We start from the raw sequence: 25,220 nt of genomic DNA on the forward strand, positions 1-25,220 counted from the left end.
TGACATCCCATTGTGACTGTGAAGCTTTACTTCACTGCTCAACGAAATGTTGATTAGAGTACAGTCTTCTTCTTCTTACTCTTTTCCTGCCGCTTTTTCTCACACCTTTGGGGTCGCAGGTGTGAAATGTGTCGCACATGTGGATTTGGCTCTGGTTTACGGCTGGATGTCCTTCCTGATGCCAACCCAATATGGAGGGATGTAATCACTATTGCGTGTTTGTGGTGGTTGGTAGTGGGATATGTTGTATGAATATGATGAGGCGAGTGTTGGGGCAGATACATACACCCAATCTCCAAGCCAGAAGAATTAATCAGAAGCGATTAAAATCCCGACCCGGCCAGGAATCGAACCCGGGGCCTGGTATGCTGACTATTCAGCCAACGAGTGGGACATTGATTGCAGTACAGTATTTTTAAAAAAAATTTTAAAGATACTATAATCACAAGAAAAACCAACCTATTCGAGATATTCCAGTTTGATTTATACTGCGCTCAATATAAACAGTCATAGTTTTATTTTCGTATATTTACACGTTCAAAGAAAACTGACACAATACAATTTTTGTGTTAAAATGTACAAAGATACAGAGCTTAAGCGTACAAGCTACAATTCACTATTCCTGTTATTCATTTAGCAAAATGTAATATATTTACATAATTCAACAAGTTTAATGCTTGATTTTGCTCAGTGTTTTACGGTTATGTGACTTTCCTTGTTCATTGACATTCTGAAAATAGTATTTGAAGCATCAGTTGATAAAGATGTTGATTCCCATAGGGAACCTGAAATATTTGTCCCGAATGAGTAAATTTATAATACCAATATAAACAGGTTCCCTATGGGAATCAACATCTATATCATCTGATGGCCAAGCAAGCATCAATTTTTGGTAACGAGACAAAGTCTCTCATAGTGCATTGGCATTGCCGGCTCCAAGTGGCCTCCACGGTGTGCACTAGCCATGCGTCTTGGTGGGTGTGGTAAGTACCAACTGAGGAGCCCAACTTAGCACACAGGGGCGGAAACGCTGGTAACCAGGAAAATTTTTAATGTCCAAAAATGGACCATTTATATAGATATTACTTATCAGGTGTCCGATGATAATAGCTAGCCTCTAAATGGCGAGTTTCATCAAGAGTGAGGACACTATCCGGTATTAAAGTACAACAGTGTAAATGCATCTGCTAAACAGATATGCAGTATGTCTCTAAATAAATAACCTAACTGATGATATTCCCAGAAAGCATGATCGGATTGTCTGGGAAGTTTATCAGATAATTTAAACCCGAGCAACCACAAGCCACAGCTTATCCATCTTAACTCCATATTATACTGTATTAGAAATGTTTCTAAAGCACCTCTTAACCGATTCAGGTCCGAATTTATTCTGAACTTGATTGACCTCTGTGACTGGATATGTGCTTAGCTTAGTTCTAATGTAAGGGATGACTTTCCTGAAGGATCAGAACACTGGAATATCTACTGTTTTTTGTTTTTATTTATTTACTAACTTAAAAATAGGTTTAGTATGGCCAAACTGACAACCTAATACAACTTTTCAGGGGCATCCAAAGTTTTTTTTCGTGTGGTATGTTTTGAAGATAAAAATTTCATTGTTCTGTATTGAAAAGTATCACAGTTAAAATTGAAATAATAAATAAAGAGGTTCAACCTATTCAATACAAAAGAATAAGAAATGCAGTGATTACATTCTTATTTAATAATAAGTAGAAGTGGTACCGGTTTCGACCCTAGTCCAGGTCATCATCAGCCGATTAAAACATGAAAACCAACCCAAACAGCAACCACAATATGACAAGATTCTTCGCACCCTCAAGCACATAAACGCGTTACTTATAACAGCTTAATTTGTCGTGCCTTCAACACCCCTATGTCTAAAAAAGATTTAAATAATGAATTGAACACCATCCGTAACATCGCTAAATTAAATGGCTTTAACAATTCCTTCATAAACCGTATCATCAACAAATTCAAACACCGTCCTAAAACCACATTATCTAAAGACATAACAAAACCAACTGCATTTTCCACTTTCACTCAAGATGCTTATAAAATAACTAATGTTTTTAAAAAACACAAAATGAAAATTTCTTTTAGAACTAATAATAGAAATTTTGATATTTTACACAACTCTAAATCAGTAAATAAATCTAATGCTTTTTCTAAATCTGGAGTATACAGATTCAAATGTAACAACTGCAGCTCCTCCTACATCGGACAAACTTGTCGCAACTTCAGTATCAGATACTCCGAACATATCAACGCCATTAAGTACAATAGATTCTCCGCCATAGGACAACACATACAAGACTCCAAGCATAATTTCACCAATATTGAAAAAGACATGAAAATACTTAAAATCATTAACAAAGGCCCCCCTTAAACACTACTGAAAATTGCTTTATTCACCTTGACCAATACTTCAACCCTAATTTCAATTTAAACGACATTTTTGAAAAACTCAACATCCTTTTTGGCTTCCTAATTCTTCTTCTCAAAAATTCTAAATTTCAAATCCCCAATTCTATTTTCCATGCCTTACAAAGTTCCTACCCACATTTTCTACCTCCAATAACACACCCTCCTAACCCACCCTAAACTACCCCTCCTTCATCTCCCTATCTTATTCTTCTTCAACACCGTTTAACTTCAATCTCTTTTATTCTTCTCTTATTCCACTATTCCTCTTCTTCTATTAATTTATCCTATCTTTTCACCTCAAAAAAAAAACTACAATGCCACCTTCATTTCGGTTCTTATTCAAATTTAACTCTTGCCTTGCGCCGACTTCAATCACGACCTGAATTTTTTACATTTTAAAAAATAGCGCACTGTGCATATATGTTTTCGTTTGTTTCTGGTATTGCGCTTTTTACTATATTTTTTCTCTTCACAATTTTTTTTTCCACGTCAACTGTTCCAAAAATTCTACAGGATCACAGTTACTTATTCAATTATATTGAATTATATTATATGTATCTATATATACTTACATTCCCGCGACCGAAGCAAATACTGGATCATTAAGCTATTCTTCATTTTACGTTGGCGTTTGAAACCACAGTGCCTGATGTTGAATATATCGCGCTGATCACCGGGAGCTGGAAAGTTACTTCAATTGATCTACTCATCTTCAGCTTCACCACGATTATGGATCTTCATATGTGTTCGATTGTGTAATGACTTTGTGCTTGACTGTGTATACAAGCTAGCTCATTTAACCGTTCTCTGCTTTTTATAAACATTATAAGACTTTGCCTAACACTGCTTGTGGCGTACTGTTGTTCAGAAAATTACGCACTGTTTCTTTTAAGTGACTTACATTTTACTTCTGAATTTTACAGTGTCTACCCCCGTCATTTTTATATCGCCTCTTCTACTGATCCGGAGTGAACTTGATCTTTTATTTTCTTTTTCCTATGCATTGTTTTTCATGTTTTAATCGGCTGATGATGACCTGGACTAGGGTCGAAACCGGTACCACTTCTACTTATTATTAAATAAGAATGTAATCACTGCATTTCTTATTCTTTTGTATTGAATAGGTTGAACCTCTTTATTTGTTACTAGCTGATGTACCCGTGCTTCGCTACTGGATTCTCAAAAAGACTGGCTTGGTGGTTTTCCTAACTGAATTCAGCATGGGTCATTACAAAAACGTCTGTAGGAATGTAGCGATTGAAAGCAATGTTATCATATAAAATACTCGACCAAATGAAAAATTGCACACTTTCTCACTTTCAACGAACTGTACTGCGGTGCCGATCTAACAGTCCAAATTTCCAGAGCTGGATTAACCAGGTCACAGACTGCCGTGAACACTCCTCTGTCATTATTCCGTTAAATATGCACACTACTCATTCCAACCAGTGCCTCAGAATAGGGATTGAATAGCTTGAATGCTATGATGAACCAGTGTATTACGTACCAGTAATATCAGAAAATGTATGAACCAGAGGAATGGCATGCTAAAGAAGAAAGTTATCTAACTCCCCAGCTACTTCCCGCCAATATACAGGCAGGCTGTTACACTCGGTACGACCAGGCGAGTTAGCCGAGTGGGTAGAGGCGTGCAGCTGTGAGCTTGCATCCGGGAGTTAGTAGATTCGAACCCCACTGCCGGCATCCCTGAAGATGGTATTTCGTGGTTTCCCATTTCACACCAGTCACACCAGACTGTACCTTAATTAAAGCCTAGGCCGCTTCCTTCACACCCCTATTCCTTTCCTATCCCATCGTCGCCATAAGACCTACCTGTGTCGGTGCGACGTAAACCAAATTAAAAAGCCTCGGTACGCTGCAGTAATACTATCTATCGGGGATGAGTGGAAACAGAAGATAAAAAGCACATCACAACAAACAATGGTCCATGTAATGTTATTGTTGATACAGTTTATGAGCTTTCTATATTGTAGGCCTTCACATTAGTTTTCTTTCGACTCTGTGATATTAGGGCGTCTAACAAAATTATTTATATCGTAGACTGTAGTTACTTATTCTCAGACTTTACATACCTATTTTCACTAAATTCTGTTTACCCATTTTGTCATGACTCGGCGCTGATATGACTTAGTAACAAAAATCCAAATTCATTAAATATATCTGTGATTATATGCGGTACGGTAACAATGTATAAGACATAAGTGATCGGAAATTTAATAACTTCTTACATAACTACTACTAAATTACGACATAACTAAAATTATGTTAGTTATGTAGTATTTATCGATACCTTCCTACCAGATATCCCTTGAGAACCTTATTTGAGAAATAAATAAGATAAATAACTTATTTGAGAATTACATTTCAGGCCTTCCCCTAAACTACCATTTCACTCAGCGTGAATAAAATAATTTATAGCCTAGTTTGTAGTGGTTCATCGCCCGACTTCACATACAGATTTTCATTAAATTCTCTTCAGCCATTTTCTTGTGATGCGTGTACGTACAAACAGACGGACAGACAAGACAGAAATTACAGAAAAGTAAAAATGCATTTCATTGTTACTGTGGACATGACAGATACAGAAATACCATTATTTTCAATTTCTGAGCAATGTACAGACAAAACTCTTATATATAGATTACATTTCAGGCCTTCCCCTAAACTACCATTTCAATCAGAGTGAATAAAATGATTGATGGCCTAGATTATAGCGACTTATTCCCCGACTTTGCATACCAATTTTCGTGAAGATACGACCACTAATAACATAAGTATTTGAGAATTAAATTTCAGGCCTTCCCCTAAACTACCATTTCACTCGGCGTAATTAAAATAATTTATAGCCTAGATTGTAGCGGTTCATCACCCGACTTTACATTCCGATTTTCATTAAATTCTCTTCAGCCGTTTTCTCGTGATGCGTGTACATACATACAGACAGACAGAAATTACAGAAAAGAAAAAAAATGCATTTCCTTGTTACTGTGGACATGACCGATACAGAAATACCATTCTTTTCAAATTCTGAGCAATGTACAGACAAAACTCTTATTTTATATATATAGATTTCAATTTTAACTGTGGTATGTTTTGAAACAGTCTTCCAAATGAAGAGGAACAAGGCACTTCTTGCACTGGAATATAAAGCTTTCTTTGTGCTCCGGTAATCATTTCGGTTCGGTTTCGTATTCTGTGACGTTATGATGATGAGGGCGAAATAAGCCTTCATTTCATTTACGGATACCTCTTTCTATGTATTACCACAATCTCCGCCAGCCTAAAATGCATTCTGTGCATATTTATTAGTTTTGTTTACGACCTCGATCCAGAAATCATCGCCCAATAATTGACTAAATACATCTAACTCTGTTCCAGATTCAAGGAGTTGTCGAAAATCAATGGACTGACTCTGCATTGACTGCTGAAATGGAATTTTACTAGATTATTAGGCTCATGAATTCAGGCCCACTCACCATACATCACTTTCGTTTACACGCTCCTCGATACCCTCACTGCTTTCACTCAAATTGTCATCAAAATTACCTGTACTGAATTTTTAACCTCTTCAGTGAGACGCCCAAGAATTTCTCGGGTGGCGCACGCTTGCCCATAACGTCACCCCCCGGGAAATTCTCGTTGAGCTGCAATGTTCATTTTGCGATCGCCCAATAATTTCTCTGGTACTGTAATCTCTTTGAAAAATGTTTTCCAGCATTCTCAACAGATGGCGGGAGGGTTTACAGCTGTATTTATGAACTCTCTGGCCTAAATTATGCCTTATCTTCTCTACTTTACATATACAATCTCTGGCCAGCTGACGAGGTAAACAGAAATGGCAAGCGCGAAACGGAAGAGATGTTTCTCTGAAGGCAAAATAAGGGACTACATCGAAGATGAATCTCTAAGTGACATTAGTATTTCTGATAGTAGTGATAATGATTCTATTGATTCTTCGGATAATGACCTCCTTAGTGTTTCTAGTGAAACTGAAGGAGATATTACGTCAGAAGCTAAGGTGATGGTAGGAGATGTTGAACATACGTTCGTGTGGAAAAAGTGTAAGCCTGGGGATAGTGTGCGACTTAATATAATTCCATTTACGGGAAATCCTGGTGTGAGGGTTGGATTATTACCAGAGGTGAGTGCGATTGACTGTTTAGAACTGTTTCTAATGGATGAAGTTGTAAATTTGATAGTGACTGAAACAAATTTTATGCTAAAAAGTGCATTGAAAAACTTGTAAATAAATCACCGTCTACTAGGGCACAGTTTTGGAAAGAAACAAACTCTTACGAAATTCGGCAGTTTATTGCGTTAGTGTTGTTGATGGGAATAATACAAAAGCCTAAAATAAAAATGTATTGGTCACAGGACAGTATTCTCAAAACACCAATATTTTATGAAACCATATCACTCCGCAGATTCCAACTTCTCTGTAGGTACATACACTTTGTGGACAATGATATTGTGGATATGACTGATTGTCTAAGGAAAAAAAGACCAGTTTTAGACATGCTTAGAACATTGTTTAGAAGTGTTCATATGCCAGATCAAAAGATCTGTGTTGATGAGTCTCTTACGTTGTTCAAAGGGAGGCTAGCGATGAAACGGTACATGCCCGTAAAGCGGTCTCGCTTTGGAATGAAGATTTTTTTTCCTGTGCGAGTCAGGTACTGGTTATGCTTGGGACCTTTTTGTCTACACAGGTCAGGGGGAAGAATGCCGAGGAGAAGGAGACGCAGACCATCTGGTGGGCCACTTATCAGTGATGAAGCTTGTCGACTGTCTTGAGCTAGTTGATAAGGGGTACATTGTTTATATGGACCGTGGTTTACTAGCCCATTGTTATGTAAAGACTTCCAGAGTAAGGGGTTTGGGATGTGTGGCACAGTAAACGCTCACCTAAGGACTTGTTAAATGCAAGACTTTCGAAAGGTTAGACCGCATCATTTGTAAGTGAAAATATCTGTGTTGTGAAGTGGAAAGACAAAAAGGGTATTTACATGCTTACAAATATAAATGATAATTCCCAGGTTGCTACAGGTAATGTAGACAGGAATACGGGACAAGCGGTGATGAAACCTAGCTCTGTCATAGATTACAACAAAAGTATGGGGGAGAAGGGTTGATAAGTTGGACCAACAAATAAAGCCACACGAGTGTTTGTGTGGAAAAGCATTAGGTGGTATAGGAAGCTTTTCTTTCACTTGCTAGACATTATGATGCTCAATGGATTTATTCTGTTCCAGAAGAATAATAACTCTGAAACATTGCTTCAATTCAGACATGAAGTGATTACATCAATGCTGGAAAAGTATGCAGCAGAGAAAGTGAACTCGCGAGGTGTACGGCCTTCAAAAACTGAGCCCCCAAGTCGACTAGTAGAAAGGCACTTTCCGACACACATTCCTCCAACTGGAAGGAGGAAGTACCCAACTAGAGTTTGTAGAATTTGTCCTGGTAGCAAAGAAACAAGGTGGGAATGTAAGAGTTGTGGCAATATCCCTTTGCACCTTGAAGATTGCTTTCAGGACTACCATACCAAAAGAAAGGTGTAGACACGCCTACTGAAAAAAAAGTGTAAATAGAGTGTAAAGAAAGTTTTTATTAACCTTGAATAATATATGAAAGTGTTCCATTTAATAATTGTTACTCATTCCTTGCTTCCTAAAAATAAATAATTTCCTCCCAAAAAAAAAAAACACCTTTCTGGCACAGGAGGTCTCCCAGAACCTGCCACTGAAGGGGTTAAATATCACAGTCAGTTTCATTTAGAACTTTGTTCATGCACTCATAAAATTTACCAGATTTGATAGACTTTATTTTGTTCAGGCCTTGGCACCACCATGATCAGAATATAAACAAACCACACGCGTACTTGGAAAGATATCCACCGAAGATAAAGTACTTACATGAAATAATCAGAAGTGGTCAAGAAACTTCCAAACACTTCAATACACACTACAGATATCAATTATCAGCACCGTCTATATTTATGAATAAGAAATTTGAGATTTAAATGCCGGACGAGCAGCGCCCGTCTCTAGTGTCCAATCTGTTAAAATGTAATAGTGAAAATTTTAATTCATTGTGTAAGCTACAGAACAAAAAATTCTTGAGGTTGTAACTCTTTATTGTATCCGGTCAAAATACATAAACTGCAATGAAAATAAATAATTCTTTCTTACAGCATAAATTGAAAATGACGTGAATTTCTGTCCACTGGAAATGAAACAAATTAAATCAACAGTTCAAAAATGAATACTTGAATGTACATTTACTGTCCTTCATTTCTTCTGCATTCCCTTTTAGTCCTGTCTTTCTTATTGCAGTCACCAAATTTCCCCTTTTGATTCGAAATTGAATATATCTTTTGTTTTTTCGTGGTAAGATGGTGAATATCGGGGATAATATTTTTAGAAGAATGCAGCTGAAAAAAAAAATACTTTAAATGATTGTCTGACGAGCAACTTATGTCTGTTTTTACAAATTTTTAGGCCAGAGAAAATCTGTTCACACAATATGAGGAACCAAAGATGCTCATAATCCTAGCTGCTCGCCACTGTAGGTGTAGAAATCGATCTTACTGAACAAATGAATAAAAACAGGCTTCATTAAGGGCCACTCTCAATTTCTCTTCGATAAAGCTGTCGCACTGAAGGTGTATTAACTCCATTTGGATGTCGGGGGGTGCTGGAAAGCAATTGAAGCATGAAATCTCATTAAATGCATCGAGTCATTTGTGGAGAGACTGAATACAATTCTGTCAGTGATCATCACCAGTGTCAACTATACAGCACTTCAACTGGGAAATTAAGGGTATTGTGATCTTGAAATAGTTTTCTCGACGGTTCAAGTCTCAACTTGAAAGACTGCACTTTATCAAACATTGTAATAACCAGTTGATGTCTACCCTGCATTGATGTATTAAGAGCATCCAGATGGCTGATGATAACTGTTCAGTCCACGATCCAGACAGGATCAGAAAGTTCAGGGGCAGGTTTACCCTTCGTATCCATGGATAGCCTTATGTCTTCAATTACAGTAGGTGAGTGAATCGCTTAAGAGTTTTACTACTGGGCAAGTTGGCCGTGCGGTTAGTGGTCTCAGCTGTGGCTTGCATCCGGGAGGTAGTGGGTTTGAACTCCACTGTCGGCAACCCTGAAGGTGGTTTTCCGTGGTTTCCCATTTTCACACCAGGCTGTACTTTAATTAAGGCTACGGCTGCTTCCTCCCACTCCTACATCTTTCCTGTCCCATCATCGCCAGAAGACCTATCTGTGTCAGTGTGATGTAAAACGAATTCAAAAAGAAAGAAAAGAAGAGTCTTACCCATACTTAGCCACCTAACATGATAAAAATAAGGAATATCTTGATATTCTGTTTCCTGTGAGATGAGAAGTTCATTAATGAGTGCCTATGAATGTGACCGGGATGCCTTAAAAACTTCATAAACATCCATACTATAGTCAAATTTCAGTGTCTTGGCACATAGTGTCTCTTAGTGAATAATGGAGTGTATGGACTGAAGTTTATGTCCTGAAGGTAATTTTGACATTAAATGTGCCAAGAATCCAGTTTTATAGCCTATCATTGAAGGAGCACCATCGGTGGCTACTGACACCAATGTATTCCATGCTAATTCCACGTTTCACACAGCTTCCTCATCACTATGAAAAATGCCCTCCCTGATATCAGTACCCTTCATAGCAACTAGTTTCAATAGCTCTTCCATAACTTGAAGATCTGTGTGTTGTCGTTGTTGTCGTCGCCACCCCCCTCCCACCTCGAATTAATATTGCAAAGTGAACATTCCTCATGTTTTTATTGGCATAGTTAAGGCTCTTAGGCCTTCTCTTATACAAAACCAATATAGAACTACCTATATATTTCTTAGCTTTTAATACCAGTTGCTGTTCACTCTCTTCTCCAAGTTGTTCTAGGCGTGGAGCAGTAGTTGCATGGGACAGGTTAATCTGAATGAATTTGATCCTTTTAGTTGGGCATACACACTTCAAAGCTATATTGCTGATTCATTAATGAAAAAATGAAATGGCATATGGCTTTTAGTGCCAAGAGTGTCCGAGGACAAGTTCGGCTCGCCAGATGCAGGTTTTTGAGTTGACGGCCGTAGGCGACCTGAGCGTCGTGATGAGTATGAAATGATGATGAAAACAACACATACACCCAGCCCCCATGCCAGTGAAATTAACCAGTTATGGGTAATTCTTGAAACAGAGATATTTCATTTTTGAGGTTGGTATTGATGACAAACGCGGGAAATCGTTTTATTCTTAGAAGTGTAGTCATAGTGTTACCACTGTAAACAAATGAGATTTCGATTGATTATTTCTTAGCTCCTATTGTTACATTTGACCTGCAAGTGATCTTAGTACATGTAAGTATGTTTCTGTAATGCAATAAAATACTCAAATTGATGAAATTTGCATTTGGTGTGGATCTATAGCTAGTAAATGGCGAGGTACTTAGAAGTACCGTCAGGCCATATGGAAAAGTAATGCTTTCCTTCAATGGACATCAGTGTTTTTCTATGGAAAGACTGTAAAGGTGTGTCGTTAGCATCTAATTTCCATGGAACAGAAGCCACAACTGTTTCTAGAAAACAGAAGGATGGAAGTAATATTACTGTTGATTGCCCGGTTGTTGTGCAAGACTACAATGCACACGTGGGTGGAGTGGACCATGCTGACAGAGGTCGAGGCGTATATGGTTTAGACCGTCGATCCAAAAATGGTGGCATAAATTATTTTGGGGAATGATTGAAATAGCATTTGTCAATGCCTACATCATATACTGTAATTTGCATGAAAAAGTCCCTCTAATGGCATTCTGGCGTAATGTGGCCCTAGGACTGATGAACAAGAAAGAAATTCCTCTTCCAGGAAAACTTTCACGTGATATGAGGTCACCAAAGTCACCAGAGCAAACTTGTCTACCAAAAAGGAGGAAAACAGAATATTCTGTGCCCAGTGACGTCAGACTAAGTAATCGTGGAAATCATTTTGTTGGTTTTGTAAAAAAACTGTGGTCGATGTGAGTTGTGTTCGAGAAAGAAATCGCAGTCAAGACCGCATTCAAAGTTTACTACATGTAGTGTTTTTCTTTGCTGCAATGAAAAAAAAAAGAACTGCTTTGCAGAGTATCATAATGTGTCAGCTGTATAGGATGTATGCAAGATGTTCTACATATGAACAGTAATATTAGGAAACATCACTCTTATTACCCATATTTGCTTTAATTTTGCTTTTATATTTTTGTAATTGTTTTAGGTATGAAAAACATGTTCTATTAATATTTTGAGACAATAAATGTGATATAATTCCAAAATGTGAACATTCTTATCTACCCAAATATGAGCCTCCTATATGCCTGACGGTACTTAAAAGTACCAGGCCCCAAAACATACCAAAAACTAAAATTATGATTTGAAAGTATTAGCATTTACTATTTGAACATATTCCATTAGAATAAGGTGAAAAAATCAAGTATAGTTATTCTTTTTCACTATTCAGGCAACAAAGGGATATACTACCAGTTTGAAAACGATTCATATTGTTTCTGTAACTCATCTCTGATAGATGGGATTACTGCTACGTCCTTAGTGAAACAGCATGCTTAAATATTGGCAGAAAGTAGCTGGGGTGTTAGGTAACTTTGCACATGCTGTATGATTGTCCTTGTCAACGACGATTACTACAGCTAGTTCTATACAAGACCATGCAATCATTTTTTTTTAGATTTATCTCTTACGGATTATTGGGAAATAGGCAACATTATGGGAATATAAAAGGACAGTAGCCTAATACTGAAAGAAAACCTGTGTATAATTTTTTTTTTCAATCTGCTTTAGATCGCACCCACTCAGTTATGTCTTATGGCGATGATGGGATAGAGATAGGAGTGGGAAGGAAGCAGCCATGGTTTTGATTAAGATACAGCCCCAGCATTTGCCTGGTCAGAAACCATGGGAAACCATCTTCAGGGCTGCCGACAGTGGGGTTCGAACCACTATCTCCCAAATGCAAGCTCACAGCTGTGTGACCATTACCGCACAGGCACTTGCTCTGTTATATAATCATCCTAGCATTTGTCTGTTATTGGTGCAGAGTGCATTTTTCGGCACACCAATGTCCATTTTGTTGTATCCAATGCTTCATCAAGAATTAGATGAGCCATGTGCATTTCTTCCTCTGATTGATTCGGCGTTTCTTGGGCCGACCGCAACATCATTTTCCAGATGGGTGAGATGAAGTATCATCAGATGTTTTTTTACTGCATAAGACATTGCTATACCATCTGAGATAAGCAATTGTACAGTCAGGTCAGGCCCAGTGACCTGCTATGCATGAACCATCTCCATGACATGCAGTGCTTCTTCATGTTTTACTATTGCTGGCCACTATTCAAAGCTGTACAGAACAGCCATTCAGAGGCAGTTCTTATGGACACTGGACTTAACGTGAGTGGGCATCTGGCGGATCACCAAATCCTGTAGTTTACCTCCACTTCATCCAGGCCATTTTAACTCAAAGATGGGCATCAGCACTAGAAGCAGAATGCTTGAATTGTTTTACTTTGTTGGGATCCCTGGTATCTGTCAGTGGTCCACACTCCATGTACTTAGTTTTCGTAGCTTTTGAATGTAGACCATTTTCTGTTAGCCTGTTTCCTTTCTGAACCTGCTTTTGGGTGCCTTAACACTTCTCAATTGCCAGAAAATTATCATCAGCATACATGAGGGACCAAAGGTGTGGCAATAGGGAATCCAAGGTTGCAATATTGATATGTCAGAGATAAGGAAAAGTGATAACAGGGCCAATACTTGGGAATTGGAAACTCAAATTGGGAATGAAAGTGATATTCCTGCTGGAGAGGGTTAGTGCTGGCAGAGTTTCAAGGGGGCAGCTCAATCCAATGATAATTACACCAGCTTCATGTTGGTAGATTTATGGCCACATAACCAAACTCCTGCTGAACAAAATTTGGTTTTGCAAAACTGCAAGAAAGGTAGTTACTGAGACTTAAAACCAATACATTATTATTATTATTATTATTATTATTATTATTATTATTATTATTATTATTATTATTATTATCATCATCATATTACACAAAATATTTTAGAACAGTTCTTCAGATTAATGATTTATTTGATGGTGAACGGAACATTTTGTTGCAGAGATGGCCGCTGACAGCGACGGCGATTTGATTGAAACTGTAGTAACCTGTGAGGGCGACCTTAAGGATCCAAGCTTTCCTGAACGGTTTAAATTGATTGTGCAGCGACTTCGCTCCCTGCTGTGTACAGGTAAATGTTAAGTTGGAAAAATTATTAGTTTGAGTAGAAATAATTTAAAACAGGATTTTCATATATATTAAGAATGTATGTACCGGACTGTGTTATAGTATGTGTCATTTATTTCAAAGGCTGGCTAGTGAAGGGATTCATACCTGACTGTCTTCTTAGTCTTAGTCTTTGAATCTCCACGCTACAGCGTTGAAATGCGCAGAGCAGTTCTATTGACAAATATGTGTGTTGTGGGTTTTCATGACCTGAAAATTCTAGAATATGCATGCAGATACCAAATACCAAATTTGACAGCTTGGAAATATAACTCTGAAGAAATCAAATATTGTCCAAAATTGCCTAAAAGAGTAATTTTGCAAAAATTTTTGTTTGTTTGTTTGTTTGTTTGTTAGTGGCTTTGCGTCGCACCGACACAGATAGGTCTTATGGCGACGATGGGATAGGAAAGGCCTAGGAGTTGGAAGGAAGCGGCCGTGGCCTTAATTATGGTACAACCCCAGCAATTGCCTGGGGTGAAAATGCAAAACCACGGAAAACCATCTTCAGGGCTGCCGACAGTGGGATTCGAACCCACTATCTTTCGTATGCAAGCTCATAGCCGCATGGGCAACTCGCCCGGTGCAAAATAAATTAGTAATAATAATTACTTAATGTTAACTTCTCGTTATTGACCAGAGCAGTCTGTTCACCATGTAATTCACACTTCTCTATGGAGAAGACTGAAGGATTTTGAAAAATGTCCCAACACATTTTCTCTGCACAGCTAATATTTTTACATTTATGTAAACGGAGTCACTGACTGCTCAGAATTACAGTATTACATAGCAACAGCAGAGAACAATGGATTTAGCTTGAGGAACAATGATGGTTTGTGAATTCTTGATTTTCGCAGGTGTAACCAATCTACATATTTGAAGATGCGACCAATTCACTTGATCACCTATACGCGTGGCAACCGGATTGACTTTTGCACTGCCACAGTCTACACAGTGGTCACCAATGGCGTCCACACTGTTATTAGACATGATATGTCCTAGCATAAATTATTAGAAAATAACAGTAGGCAGTGCAGTGCAGAAACTAGAAATAGAAATAATGGATAAAGAACCAGAAAATAACAATACCACACAACAGAACGCATAAACAAGAAAAGGGTGGAGCCACATGAAAAGGAACATCCAACACGGCAAAAACAAAATGATAAAATGCACTTACTAAACAGTAAGATGTATCTAAAATGAACATGTGGGGCTGCGTGCAAGGGCGAGAATATAATGAGAAAAGAAAAAAGAAGAAAGGATCCTGTGATACTGAGTTACCTTCATCACTCAAATGCATTAAGAATTTTAAGAAAGGATCCCTACTCAGTATCACGGAAAATTGTTTTGTATCTTTCATTATGAAAGAATACCATAACAAAATTGTAAATCAGTGTAGCAAATGTCCACACCTCCTCAACCCCCTTCTCCCGTTACCACACCCAGACAAAGCTCCGCCTCCTCTCCCCGCTCCCCCCTTTGAGCCAACATAGCAATAAGCTTTGCACAGACAAGAACAGTCAATCCACATTCAACACACCGGTATACAGGTCGACAAGAGTCAGAGGGAGAAAGAATAAACAGTCAGAATAATGTTTTCATGCTAGGTGTTAGAATTTATAGTTATGAATTTCATTTGGTACCGTATTGAAGTGGGATTACAGTAATTAAAATTCTTTCAGGGTCCACCTATTCAATACAATGACGTTTTATTGTGATTCAGTCACATGTCAAATGGTACTAGTTTCGGCATCTATGTGCCATCATCAGCCTTAAGTACAAATTAAACAATTATATACATATTCTTAAAACATCTAAAGCACATTATAAAATACATTACTGTATTGATGCATAAGATAAGTTAAAATTATGTTACAAGTGATTGCTGTGATATAAAATTCTTATAAAATTCCGGCAGTTCGTTATATAGTCCAGTCTGTATACATCCGGGATAAGTGAATTTGTGATGTTATATGCTGTCTGTGTGAGTGACACTTATTCACTTGATAGTAGGTGGTTCCGGGGAAGTTTATTTTGATCTTGTAAGATCGTGATATAAATAAAGATGAATTCCCACTTCAATTTAAACCTGAAGGAGAAATTAGCCAAGTTAGACATTGGAAGCAATGTATGGAAGTTACTAGAATAATTAGAATCATTGAATGATAATTGACTCACCTTGCTACTTGCTTTACGTTGCATCGACACAGATAGGTCATATGGCGACGATGGGACAGGAAGAGGCTAGGAGTGGGAAGGAAGCGGCCGTGGCCTTAATTAAGGTACAGCCCCAGCATTTGCCTGGTTTGAAAATGGGAAACCACAGAAAACCATTTTCAGGGCTGCCGATAGTGGGGTTCGAACCTACTATCTCCCGAATACTGGATACTGGCCGCACTTAAGTGACTGCAACTATCAAGCTCAGTTGATTCACCTTGAGCAGCATGTTGAACGTGTTTGTTACACAGACGGAGCCGGACGATGTGCGCGCGCGCGCGCGCGCAAAATCACCAACCTTTTCTGGAAACACAATATAAGATTTTTATTCAAAACTAACAATAGGACCTCCGAAATTTTACACAACTCTGCATCAATCAATACCCCCAATATCTACTCCAAATCTGGAATATATAGACTAAAAATGTAATGAATGCAGCAGCTCTTACGTGGGTCAAACAGGACGCAACTTCATGATTAGATATTCAGAACATGTCTACGTGATGAGGCTCAATAAGTTCTCTGCCATGGGTCTACTACATATGCACGACACTAATCACAAATTTACCGGCATTGAACATGATATGGAAGTTCTCCAAACAGCAAATAAGGGACCCATCATGAATATTATTGAAAGTTGATATATTAACTGCGATCAGTACTTCAACCCCAATTATAATTTAAACGAAATTTACGAGAAATCCAATATCCTTTTCAATCCTTTAATCAATTGGCTTAAAAATATCAAAACTATCGAAAAACAGTTCGATTTTCCAAGTAATCTGCAATACACACTCCTGTCAATTACCCCCACAACCCCATCCCTCCGCGCAGCCTTAGTTCCATTCCCCCGCAGGTGCTCCACCTCCATCCTTCCCCTCGCCTCCTTTACTGCTGCACACTCACATCGTCCGGCTCCGTCTGTGTAACAAACATGTTCAACAAGCTGCTCAAGGTGAGTCAATTATCATTCAATGATTCCAGTAACTTCCATACATTGCTTCCAATGTGTAACTTGGCTAATTTCTCCTTCAGGTTTAAATTGAAGTGGGAATTCATCTTTATTTATATCACGATCATACATGATCAAAATAAACTTCCCCGGAACCACTTACTATCAAGTGAATAAGTGTCGCTCACATAGACGGCATATAACAGCACAAATTCACTTATCCCAGATGTACACAGACTGGACCATATAACAAACTGCCGGAATTTTAAGAATTAGTATCAACACATTTAAGACGTACAAAATGTGCTTTCTTCTTGTTCTTGTTTCCGTATTTGGCCGCCTATGAACTGCATTGAACCTAAGGCTTTCTCTTCTTCTTCTCCTCCCAGAACCTCTTCATCCTTTCACTTGTGATCTTCCTTTTTTTCCCAGATATGACCTATTTGGGTCTACATTTTGGTGGTTTCTCCTAGAATGTTTTGATGCTGTCCACTCGGCTTGTAAATTCTTTTCTGTTGTGAATCATATCCATTGTAAGTCAACTTTCTATTGCATCTCTTTTTACCTCTTCTACCACTTTGTCGAAGCTTTCAGTCCAGTGATGTACTTGAATATTTTCTTAGTTAGCCGTTTTCTCATCCATTCTTTCTAAATCCCCATAGAATTTTAGCCTTCACTTTCGCATGATGACTGATTTTTTTCGGTGTATTTGTAGAGATCATTTTTTCCATTCCTCCACTCCCTTCAGCATTTTTTTGTGGTCCTAAAATTTTCCTTAAGATTCTCCTCCCGTGTGTGTGTGTTTTTTTTTTTCCTCTCGAGATCTTGAAGCTCACCCTTTTTATTCATTGTCAGGCTCTCTGAAGCGTAGAGACCCTCTGGCTTTACCACTGTGCTGTAGTGTCTTAAGTTTTGCCTTGTAAGATATTGCTCTTTTGTTGTATCTGTTCTGGGATAACCTCTTAAACTAATTCTAGTTTTCTAATTCTTGCCCTGTTCGAAATGTGGATTGACTTATATAGGTAATACAATTCTGAATGAATGATTGTGTGATACTGGGATAGGTCAAGAAATTACTTATTCAAAATATTTGCCGACTTCACTAAACGAATCTCCAAGTGCAGCAGTTCAAGTAGTAAACAAAATCTAGAGAATAGTTATAAATAAAAATGTAATTGTTAATCCTTAGGTAAAGGTATTTTCTTGATACACAATGGACATTAAAATTGCAAAAAACGAAGATATTGACACACCAAGTGATTTAACCCGTGAGTGGTCGCTATATGAGATTTTCTCTCACATTATTTTTTATTGTGATATTACTTCACAGTGATGAAAGGGAGGTCACTGTTCCCTCTTCTAGCTGAGTTCATAACTGTCGTGAGTAGAGCGATTCACATTTGAAGGATAAGCACCCCCTCCCCTAGTCAGAACAAAGGTTCCTGTATGGCCGTTCGCACTGCGTGAGAATTTCTCTCATCGCGTGACTAATGGTGTTGGTGTTATGTTGAAGTGGAGCGGGAAACTTACTCCTTTTGTAGACATTAGTATTTGACTTGGGTCATCTGCGGAACGTTCTCCATTTGCGGTTACTGATAAATGTTTCTTCAAAAATGTTGAGTTGAGGAAGAACGCTAGTTGAATAAGCACTGTTACAAAATCCAGGTAACTCACATGTTGAGAGAAGACCTAATGTACTTCATTCTTGTTTCTGTATTGCGACTGTCATAAAGTCTTATATTTTCAATATTACGAATATTACGTACTGACATGTGATTGAATTTAAGTCTAATTTCCAATATTGTTATTTTCAGAAATTAATGCAGGGCGACAAGAATCCTGTCGTGACTGCGTGAAAAGTGCTCAAGAGTAAAACCACAGGTGTTATTACGCAACGAGACCCTGTATTATGAGCACTTATTGTTTTTGAAAATGTTATTGTGTTCAGAAACCTTGCTTTGTACATAAATATTACTAGATGTAATGCATGTATGAGATTTTTTTGCAACTTCAGGACGGAAGTTATTTTTATATACATTGCATATGTTATTTTAAGTAGTAATTTATGTCTTTATTGAACAGCTAATCATTTCATTTTTTCTCAGATATAAAAGGTAGAACTTGCGTTTCATTTCAGTAGTAAATCTCGGCCTTACGCTCCACAAAACTGTGAAAAATGTCTTTTATTTTAATGTGTGGGAAAGTCTCACGCGCGACCACTCACATTACATTTTGGCTAGCGACCACTCGCAGGTTAAATTTTATTGGTCAATCCTCGGTATATTATGACGATACCAAAGAACAGGAAAGCGTGATTTTTTAATGGGACAAAGATGTGCCAGTGGAAGCAAAGGAAACTATGTACAAGTTGTATTACGTACCCATAACTACTTATGGGGCAGAAGCTTGGACAATGACAAAGAAGGATGAGAGTCGAATACAGGCATCTGAAATGAAGTTCTTGAGGAGTATGTTACAGAAGACTAGAAGAGACAAAATAAGGAATGAGAAAATCCGGGAAGAAATCGGAGTGGAAAAAACGAATGGTAGAATTGAGAAGAGCCGACTAAGATGGTTTGGGCACATAAAGCGAATGAGTGATGAAAGAATGCCAAAAAAGGTGATGGAAATGCAAATGCAAGGAAGGAGAGGCCGTGGTCGACCACGATTGAGATGGACGGACAAAATCCAATGCAGTATTATAGGAAGAAACCTGGACTGGGACACACTGTTGGAGGAGGAGTGGTGGAAAGACTGAAGAAAATGGAGAGAAACCATATTTGCCCCTACCCGGCTACAGCTGGATAAAGGGAAATGATGATGATCAACAAGAAACATGAAAAGATTATAAATTATGATATTATACCCATGTCAGCTGCATAATAATTGACAATTAAAAGTGTCACTAAGACAAAAGAAGATCAAGACAAGAAGCAGTTGGATGCCCAACAATAGACATAGATATAAGGACATGATATATGTCTGTTTTATAGCTTTTATGTCTGTTATAGAGTGAAGGTCTTCAGTCATAATACTTCCAAGATACTTAAACTTATTCACCTAATAATTTCTCCCCCTATCTTGATTGTCGCTTTTTCACCTTTACCTCCAAGTATCATGAATTTGGTTTTCTGTTGTTTATGCTCATTCCATACTCTTCACACTTTCTGTTTAATTCCCTCAGCATTTTGCTTTGCGGAGGTCCTTCACATTTTCAGCTATTACTGCCTTATCATCAGCAAATCTTATACATTCAATTCTCTTACTTCTTTTACCATCCAAGCATTCACAAATAATTTCCTCCAAGTAAATATTAAAACGAAGTTGGTGATAAGCAGCAACCCTGTCTAACACCTTTCTCCAGTCTGATTTCTTCTGTTAATTCTCCTCTTATTCTCACTCTTGCGGTTTGGTAGTAATATAATTCCTTGATCAGTCTTCTCTCTCTCTCCATTCCGCTCCATGTTTTTTAAGTATCTCCAAGAGCTTATCCCACCTCACTTTATCAAATGCCTTCTCTAAGTCAACAAAGACTGTGCATACTTTTCTATTCTTCTATGTACCTTTCTCCTATGACTTTCAGTAAACCAATGGCATCCCTTGTGCCTACTCTGCCTAAATCCATATTGTTCTTCACTAGTATAATTCTCCATTCGTCTGTAAATCCTTCTGTTTATTGCTCTTAATAGTATTTTAGTTGCATGAGAAATTAAACTTAGTGTCCTGTGTTCTTCACATTTCTTACTATTTTTCCTTTTTTCTAGTGGGATTATTATATTTTCCAGAAAATCTTTTGGCCATTTCCCTTTTAAGTACAGTAGAAGTCCGCTGTAGCGAGTACGGCATATAACGCGAATGCACTATGACAGACTTTGTCTCATTACTGCTGGTGGTTACAATTAGCCTACGCAGTGGCCACCACGGTATGCACTAGCCACCCGTCTTAGTAGGTGTGCTAGGTACCAACTGATGAGCCCAGCCTAGCACACGGGGGCGAAACGCTGGCAACCAGGAATCAATTAGCTGGAAAATTTATAATGTCCAATAATGGACCATTCATATTGGTATTATAAATTTACTCATTCGGAACAAATATTTCAGACTCCCTACGGGAATCAGCATCTGTATCATTCAATGGCGATGTCGGAGGCGATTAGTAATACCCATTGACTGCTCTTCCGCAAGGAAAATGAAAAGGGAGAACATGTATTTGTAATAAATGAGTAAATAACATGTCCGATAACCGTTGTTAACTCGTTAAAGATAAACGCTGAAGAAACGATCGCTTAATTTTAATGCTAAATACCGCATTTAAGTAAGAATGAGATAGGCCTACACACCTCAAGATATGGCAGAGTGCGTCGTTGGTTACAAGCTTAGTTTATATTTTCTCGCGTCCGTTAAATTACGGAAAGGCTATTATCATGAAAATTTATAGCGAGAAGGTTATAATTTCTCTACTGGCGCTTGAAGCATGTTTTCATCATACATATAGTACAGTTGAGTTAGGATAGGACACTATTTGAATAACAAAACTCAGACGTTTGCCACAAAGTGCGATCAATCATCTTCGGTACGGTAGAGTTTTCACGCTATGTGCATTTGCGAGCTCTCTCGTCCACATTCAAAGGCAGTATTGGAGTCGATTAGTAATACCCGTTGATTGCTGTTCTCTAAAGAAAATTTGAAATGAAAGGGAATAACATGTTTTCGTAATAAATGCGTAAATAACGTAGCCGTTAGCTGTTGTTAACTCGTTAAAAATAAAGGCTGAAGTAAACGATCTCGTAATTTTATGTAATACTGTATACTGAAACTAAGTAAGAATGTGATACACCTCAAGATATGGCAGGATAGTTTATATTTTGTCGCGTCTAGTTAAATTTCAGAAAGCTATCCCCATATCAATTTTTAGCGAGGAGGTTATCATTTCTCTACATGTGTTTCAAATAGTTTTTAATGATACATGTTAGGTTAGGTGACGCCGTTTGATGAAGAAAACTGAAATGTTTGCCACAGAAGCCTCTGGAGTGATACCGTATTTCTCCTAATCCAAGACGACGGTTTTTTCTCAGAATCTTATGTGAAAAATCAAGGGTCGTTTAACATTCGTGGCCTGATAGTGATGAACACCACTGGCAACTACCGCAGTAACCGCGCTGTTTCTTTTCACCCCCGTGCGCGCGCACAAAAAACTCGTTGACAATAAACGACTGCCTCTTTATCATACATTGCTATTTTAGCTGCGGCGACCAGTTGTCCAGTACCTATGTGTAACATCACTGGATCTCGGAAAATAGTGAAGAGAGAATGACATTCTATTATCCCCTACAAAAGTGTTTCACAAATATGCAGAATGGCATCAAAACATGCAAGCCTTCGAATTCTTAGAGCCGGGCTGAGTGGCTCAGACTGTTGAGGCGCTGGCCTTCTGACCCCAACTTGGCAGGTTCGATCCTGCCTCAGTCCGGTGGTATTTGAAGGTGCTCAAATATGACAGCCTCGTGTCGGTAGATTTACTGGCACGTAAAAGAACTCCTGCGGGACAAAATTCCGGCACCTCTGCGTCTCCGAAAACTGAAATAGAAGTTAGTGGGACGTAAAGCCAATAACATTATTATTATTATTTATGGAATTCTTAGAAAGGCCACGGCTACTTTGTGGTAGAGTTATAATGAGTCTGCTGTACCTGACGCTTAGTATAATGAAGTTTTATAGACAGCAGGAATATTTTCGTGATGGATCGTCGTATTGTAAAGATATGTGGAACAGCTATTACCGACAAATTTTCTACGGGTTCTCGTCGATGTGATGACAATTGTAAGTTAAAGGCTATTAAACACTCAGAAATGTATAATAATTGTGCAGCTGCAAGAAAATACGGCATAGGCCTAACTAAAGCCAATATTCGGCGTTACTGTGAAGACAAAGATCGCTTTAAAATGCGTACCGTACTGCACAAAAAGTGCATTCAGTGGCCCACAACAAGGATGCTTTAAAGAAGTCGAAGATGAAATTGTGAGGTATGTGCACAAAAATTCAAGGGTGGAATTGACATACCGCGGTGCAATAAACTCGTTCGTTGACTTTCAAAGTCCACGATTAAGACCTATACATCGCTGAAGTTGACCGAATCCGGCAAGCAAGACGTGCGTGTAGCGGCAGCCAGTTATATCTGATGCTGAGTGAAAGCAACAGTTTTATAGTAAGCAAGATCATTTTCGTGATAGATCATCGTATTGTACAGGCGTGTGGAATATGTATTGCCGGCAAATTTTCAACGAGTTCCCTTCGATATTATGATGCCAATTTTAAGTTAATGGTTATTAAACCCGCCGAAATAAAGTATAATTTTACATCCGCAAAAAATACGGCATAACTAAAGCCAATGTTCGACGTCTACAGATAGTCTAAAAATGTGTACTGTGTAAGGAAGGAATTCATATAATTTTACAAAGCACTTTTTAAGCCATATTAAAATTTTTTGAAGGAAAAAGTGGGGGTTGTCTTGGATTCGAAGAAATACGGTTACATATTTTTTCAGAATGAAATTATACTCACACCTTCACGTAGTATCGTATTTCGAAAAACAACAAGCAAGTAAGCCGTAGTGTCTATATCATCTGCGAAAGCGGAAGTTTTGCATAAATTGATTGCCATAAATTCCCGATTTTTACAAAAAATCGGTTGTAACAACAATCCGCTATAGCGAGTGAATTTCTCGCCATTATGAATTCTCGCTATAACGGACTTCTACTGTATATTTCTTGACAAAGTTTTACAAATATATACTTTCCTTTCCCCTGCAGTACTTTGAGTAGTTCAACTGGTATTTCATCTTCACCGTTCTTCATTTCCCTAATAGTTGCCTCTATTTCCTCTTCTAATATACAGAACCCAATCTGATCATCATTTATTTCATTTTCCTTCTCCAAATTTATATTGCTCTCATCTGGTCTGCTGTTCCAATCATATAACCATTCTATGTAGTCTTTCCGTCGTTCCTTAACTTTTTCAGGTTCACTTACTAACTGTCCATCCAATGTTTTAATCTCAGTCATTCCACTTCCATTCCTTTTATCCTTGAATGTTAATTCCATCATCTTCGTACATCATGTCACGTTTACCTTCACTTTCCAGCAATTTTATTTTGCTGCAGGTTTGTCTGATCCACTTTTCTTTAGCATGTTCAGTCTCCCTTATTCATTATTTCATTTTGTATACATCTTTTTTCCTTCTTGAGTGTTTACATTTTTCCATTTTCTCCTTTCTTCCATTTTGTCCAACATTTCTTCAGTTACCCATTCTTATTTTTCTCCTCCATTTTGTTCCCAGAACTTCTTTTGCTGTCTCTTTAAGATTGTTTCTAAATCTCTCCCATTTTTCATTAACACAGTTTGCCTCATTCTCAGTTTGTAATCTTTCAACAAGCTTCTCTTCCAACTCTACTGCATTTTTGTTTTCTTTCAAATTTTCAAGGCATATCTCTTCATTGCTCATACTTATCCTAACTCTTTTTAATGTAATGCACAGTTCTGCAACAACTAGGTTGTGATCAGAACATATGTCTGCTCCTGGATAACATTTTGCATTTTTTTAAAGCCATTCCTATATCTTTGTTTAATCGTAATATAGTCTATTTGGTACGTTTCATTATTAATACTAGATGTCCAAGTGTACCTCCACCTTCTACTGTTTTCAAACAATGTATTGCCAATAACAATGTTGTTTCTTTTACAGAAGTCAACTAACATCTGGCCTCCTGTCATTTCTAACTCCGAGCCCATATTTCCCAACTATTTTGTCTTCACGTCCTTCTCCAACAACTGCATTCCAATCTCCCATTATCACCACACATGCATTCTTAATTTCTCTTCCGCTAATCTCTTCTATTTGGTCGTAACATTCCTCTACCTCCTCTTCTGGGCGTCGACTGGTTGGCATATAAACTTGAATTATTACTAAATCTTTCTGATCGCCTTTCAATTTTAGCATAAGTATTCTCTCATTTACATATTCTATCTTCAACACTTTAGGCTTTATATCTTTCTTAATTAGTATTCCTACTCCATGTTGTCCACTACACTCAGCACCTGAGTAATATAGCGTATATCCAGTTTTTTTCACTACCTCCCCATCTCACTTCACTCATGCCTAGTATGTCAAGTTTGTTTTTAGCCATTTCTTGTTTAGCATTTTGCAATTTTGCTTGCTG

At 37.9% G+C, this 25,220-nt stretch overlaps 1 protein-coding gene across 1 annotated transcript in view; it reads left to right on the forward strand.

Moving 5' to 3' along the window:
* The window catches only part of LOC136866863 (serine-rich adhesin for platelets), a 375,927-nt gene that overhangs the window by 106,327 nt on the left and 244,380 nt on the right, over window positions 1-25,220 (forward strand). The window contains exon 4 of the mRNA XM_068226874.1: window positions 13,670-13,798. Within this exon, the coding sequence (XP_068082975.1) occupies window positions 13,672-13,798 (127 nt within the window). The 5' untranslated portion in view covers window positions 13,670-13,671. The remainder of the gene's footprint in view (window positions 1-13,669; window positions 13,799-25,220) is intronic.

This window comes from Anabrus simplex, chromosome 3 (assembly GCF_040414725.1).
Source record: "Anabrus simplex isolate iqAnaSimp1 chromosome 3, ASM4041472v1, whole genome shotgun sequence".
NCBI lineage: Eukaryota > Metazoa > Arthropoda > Insecta > Orthoptera > Tettigoniidae > Anabrus > Anabrus simplex.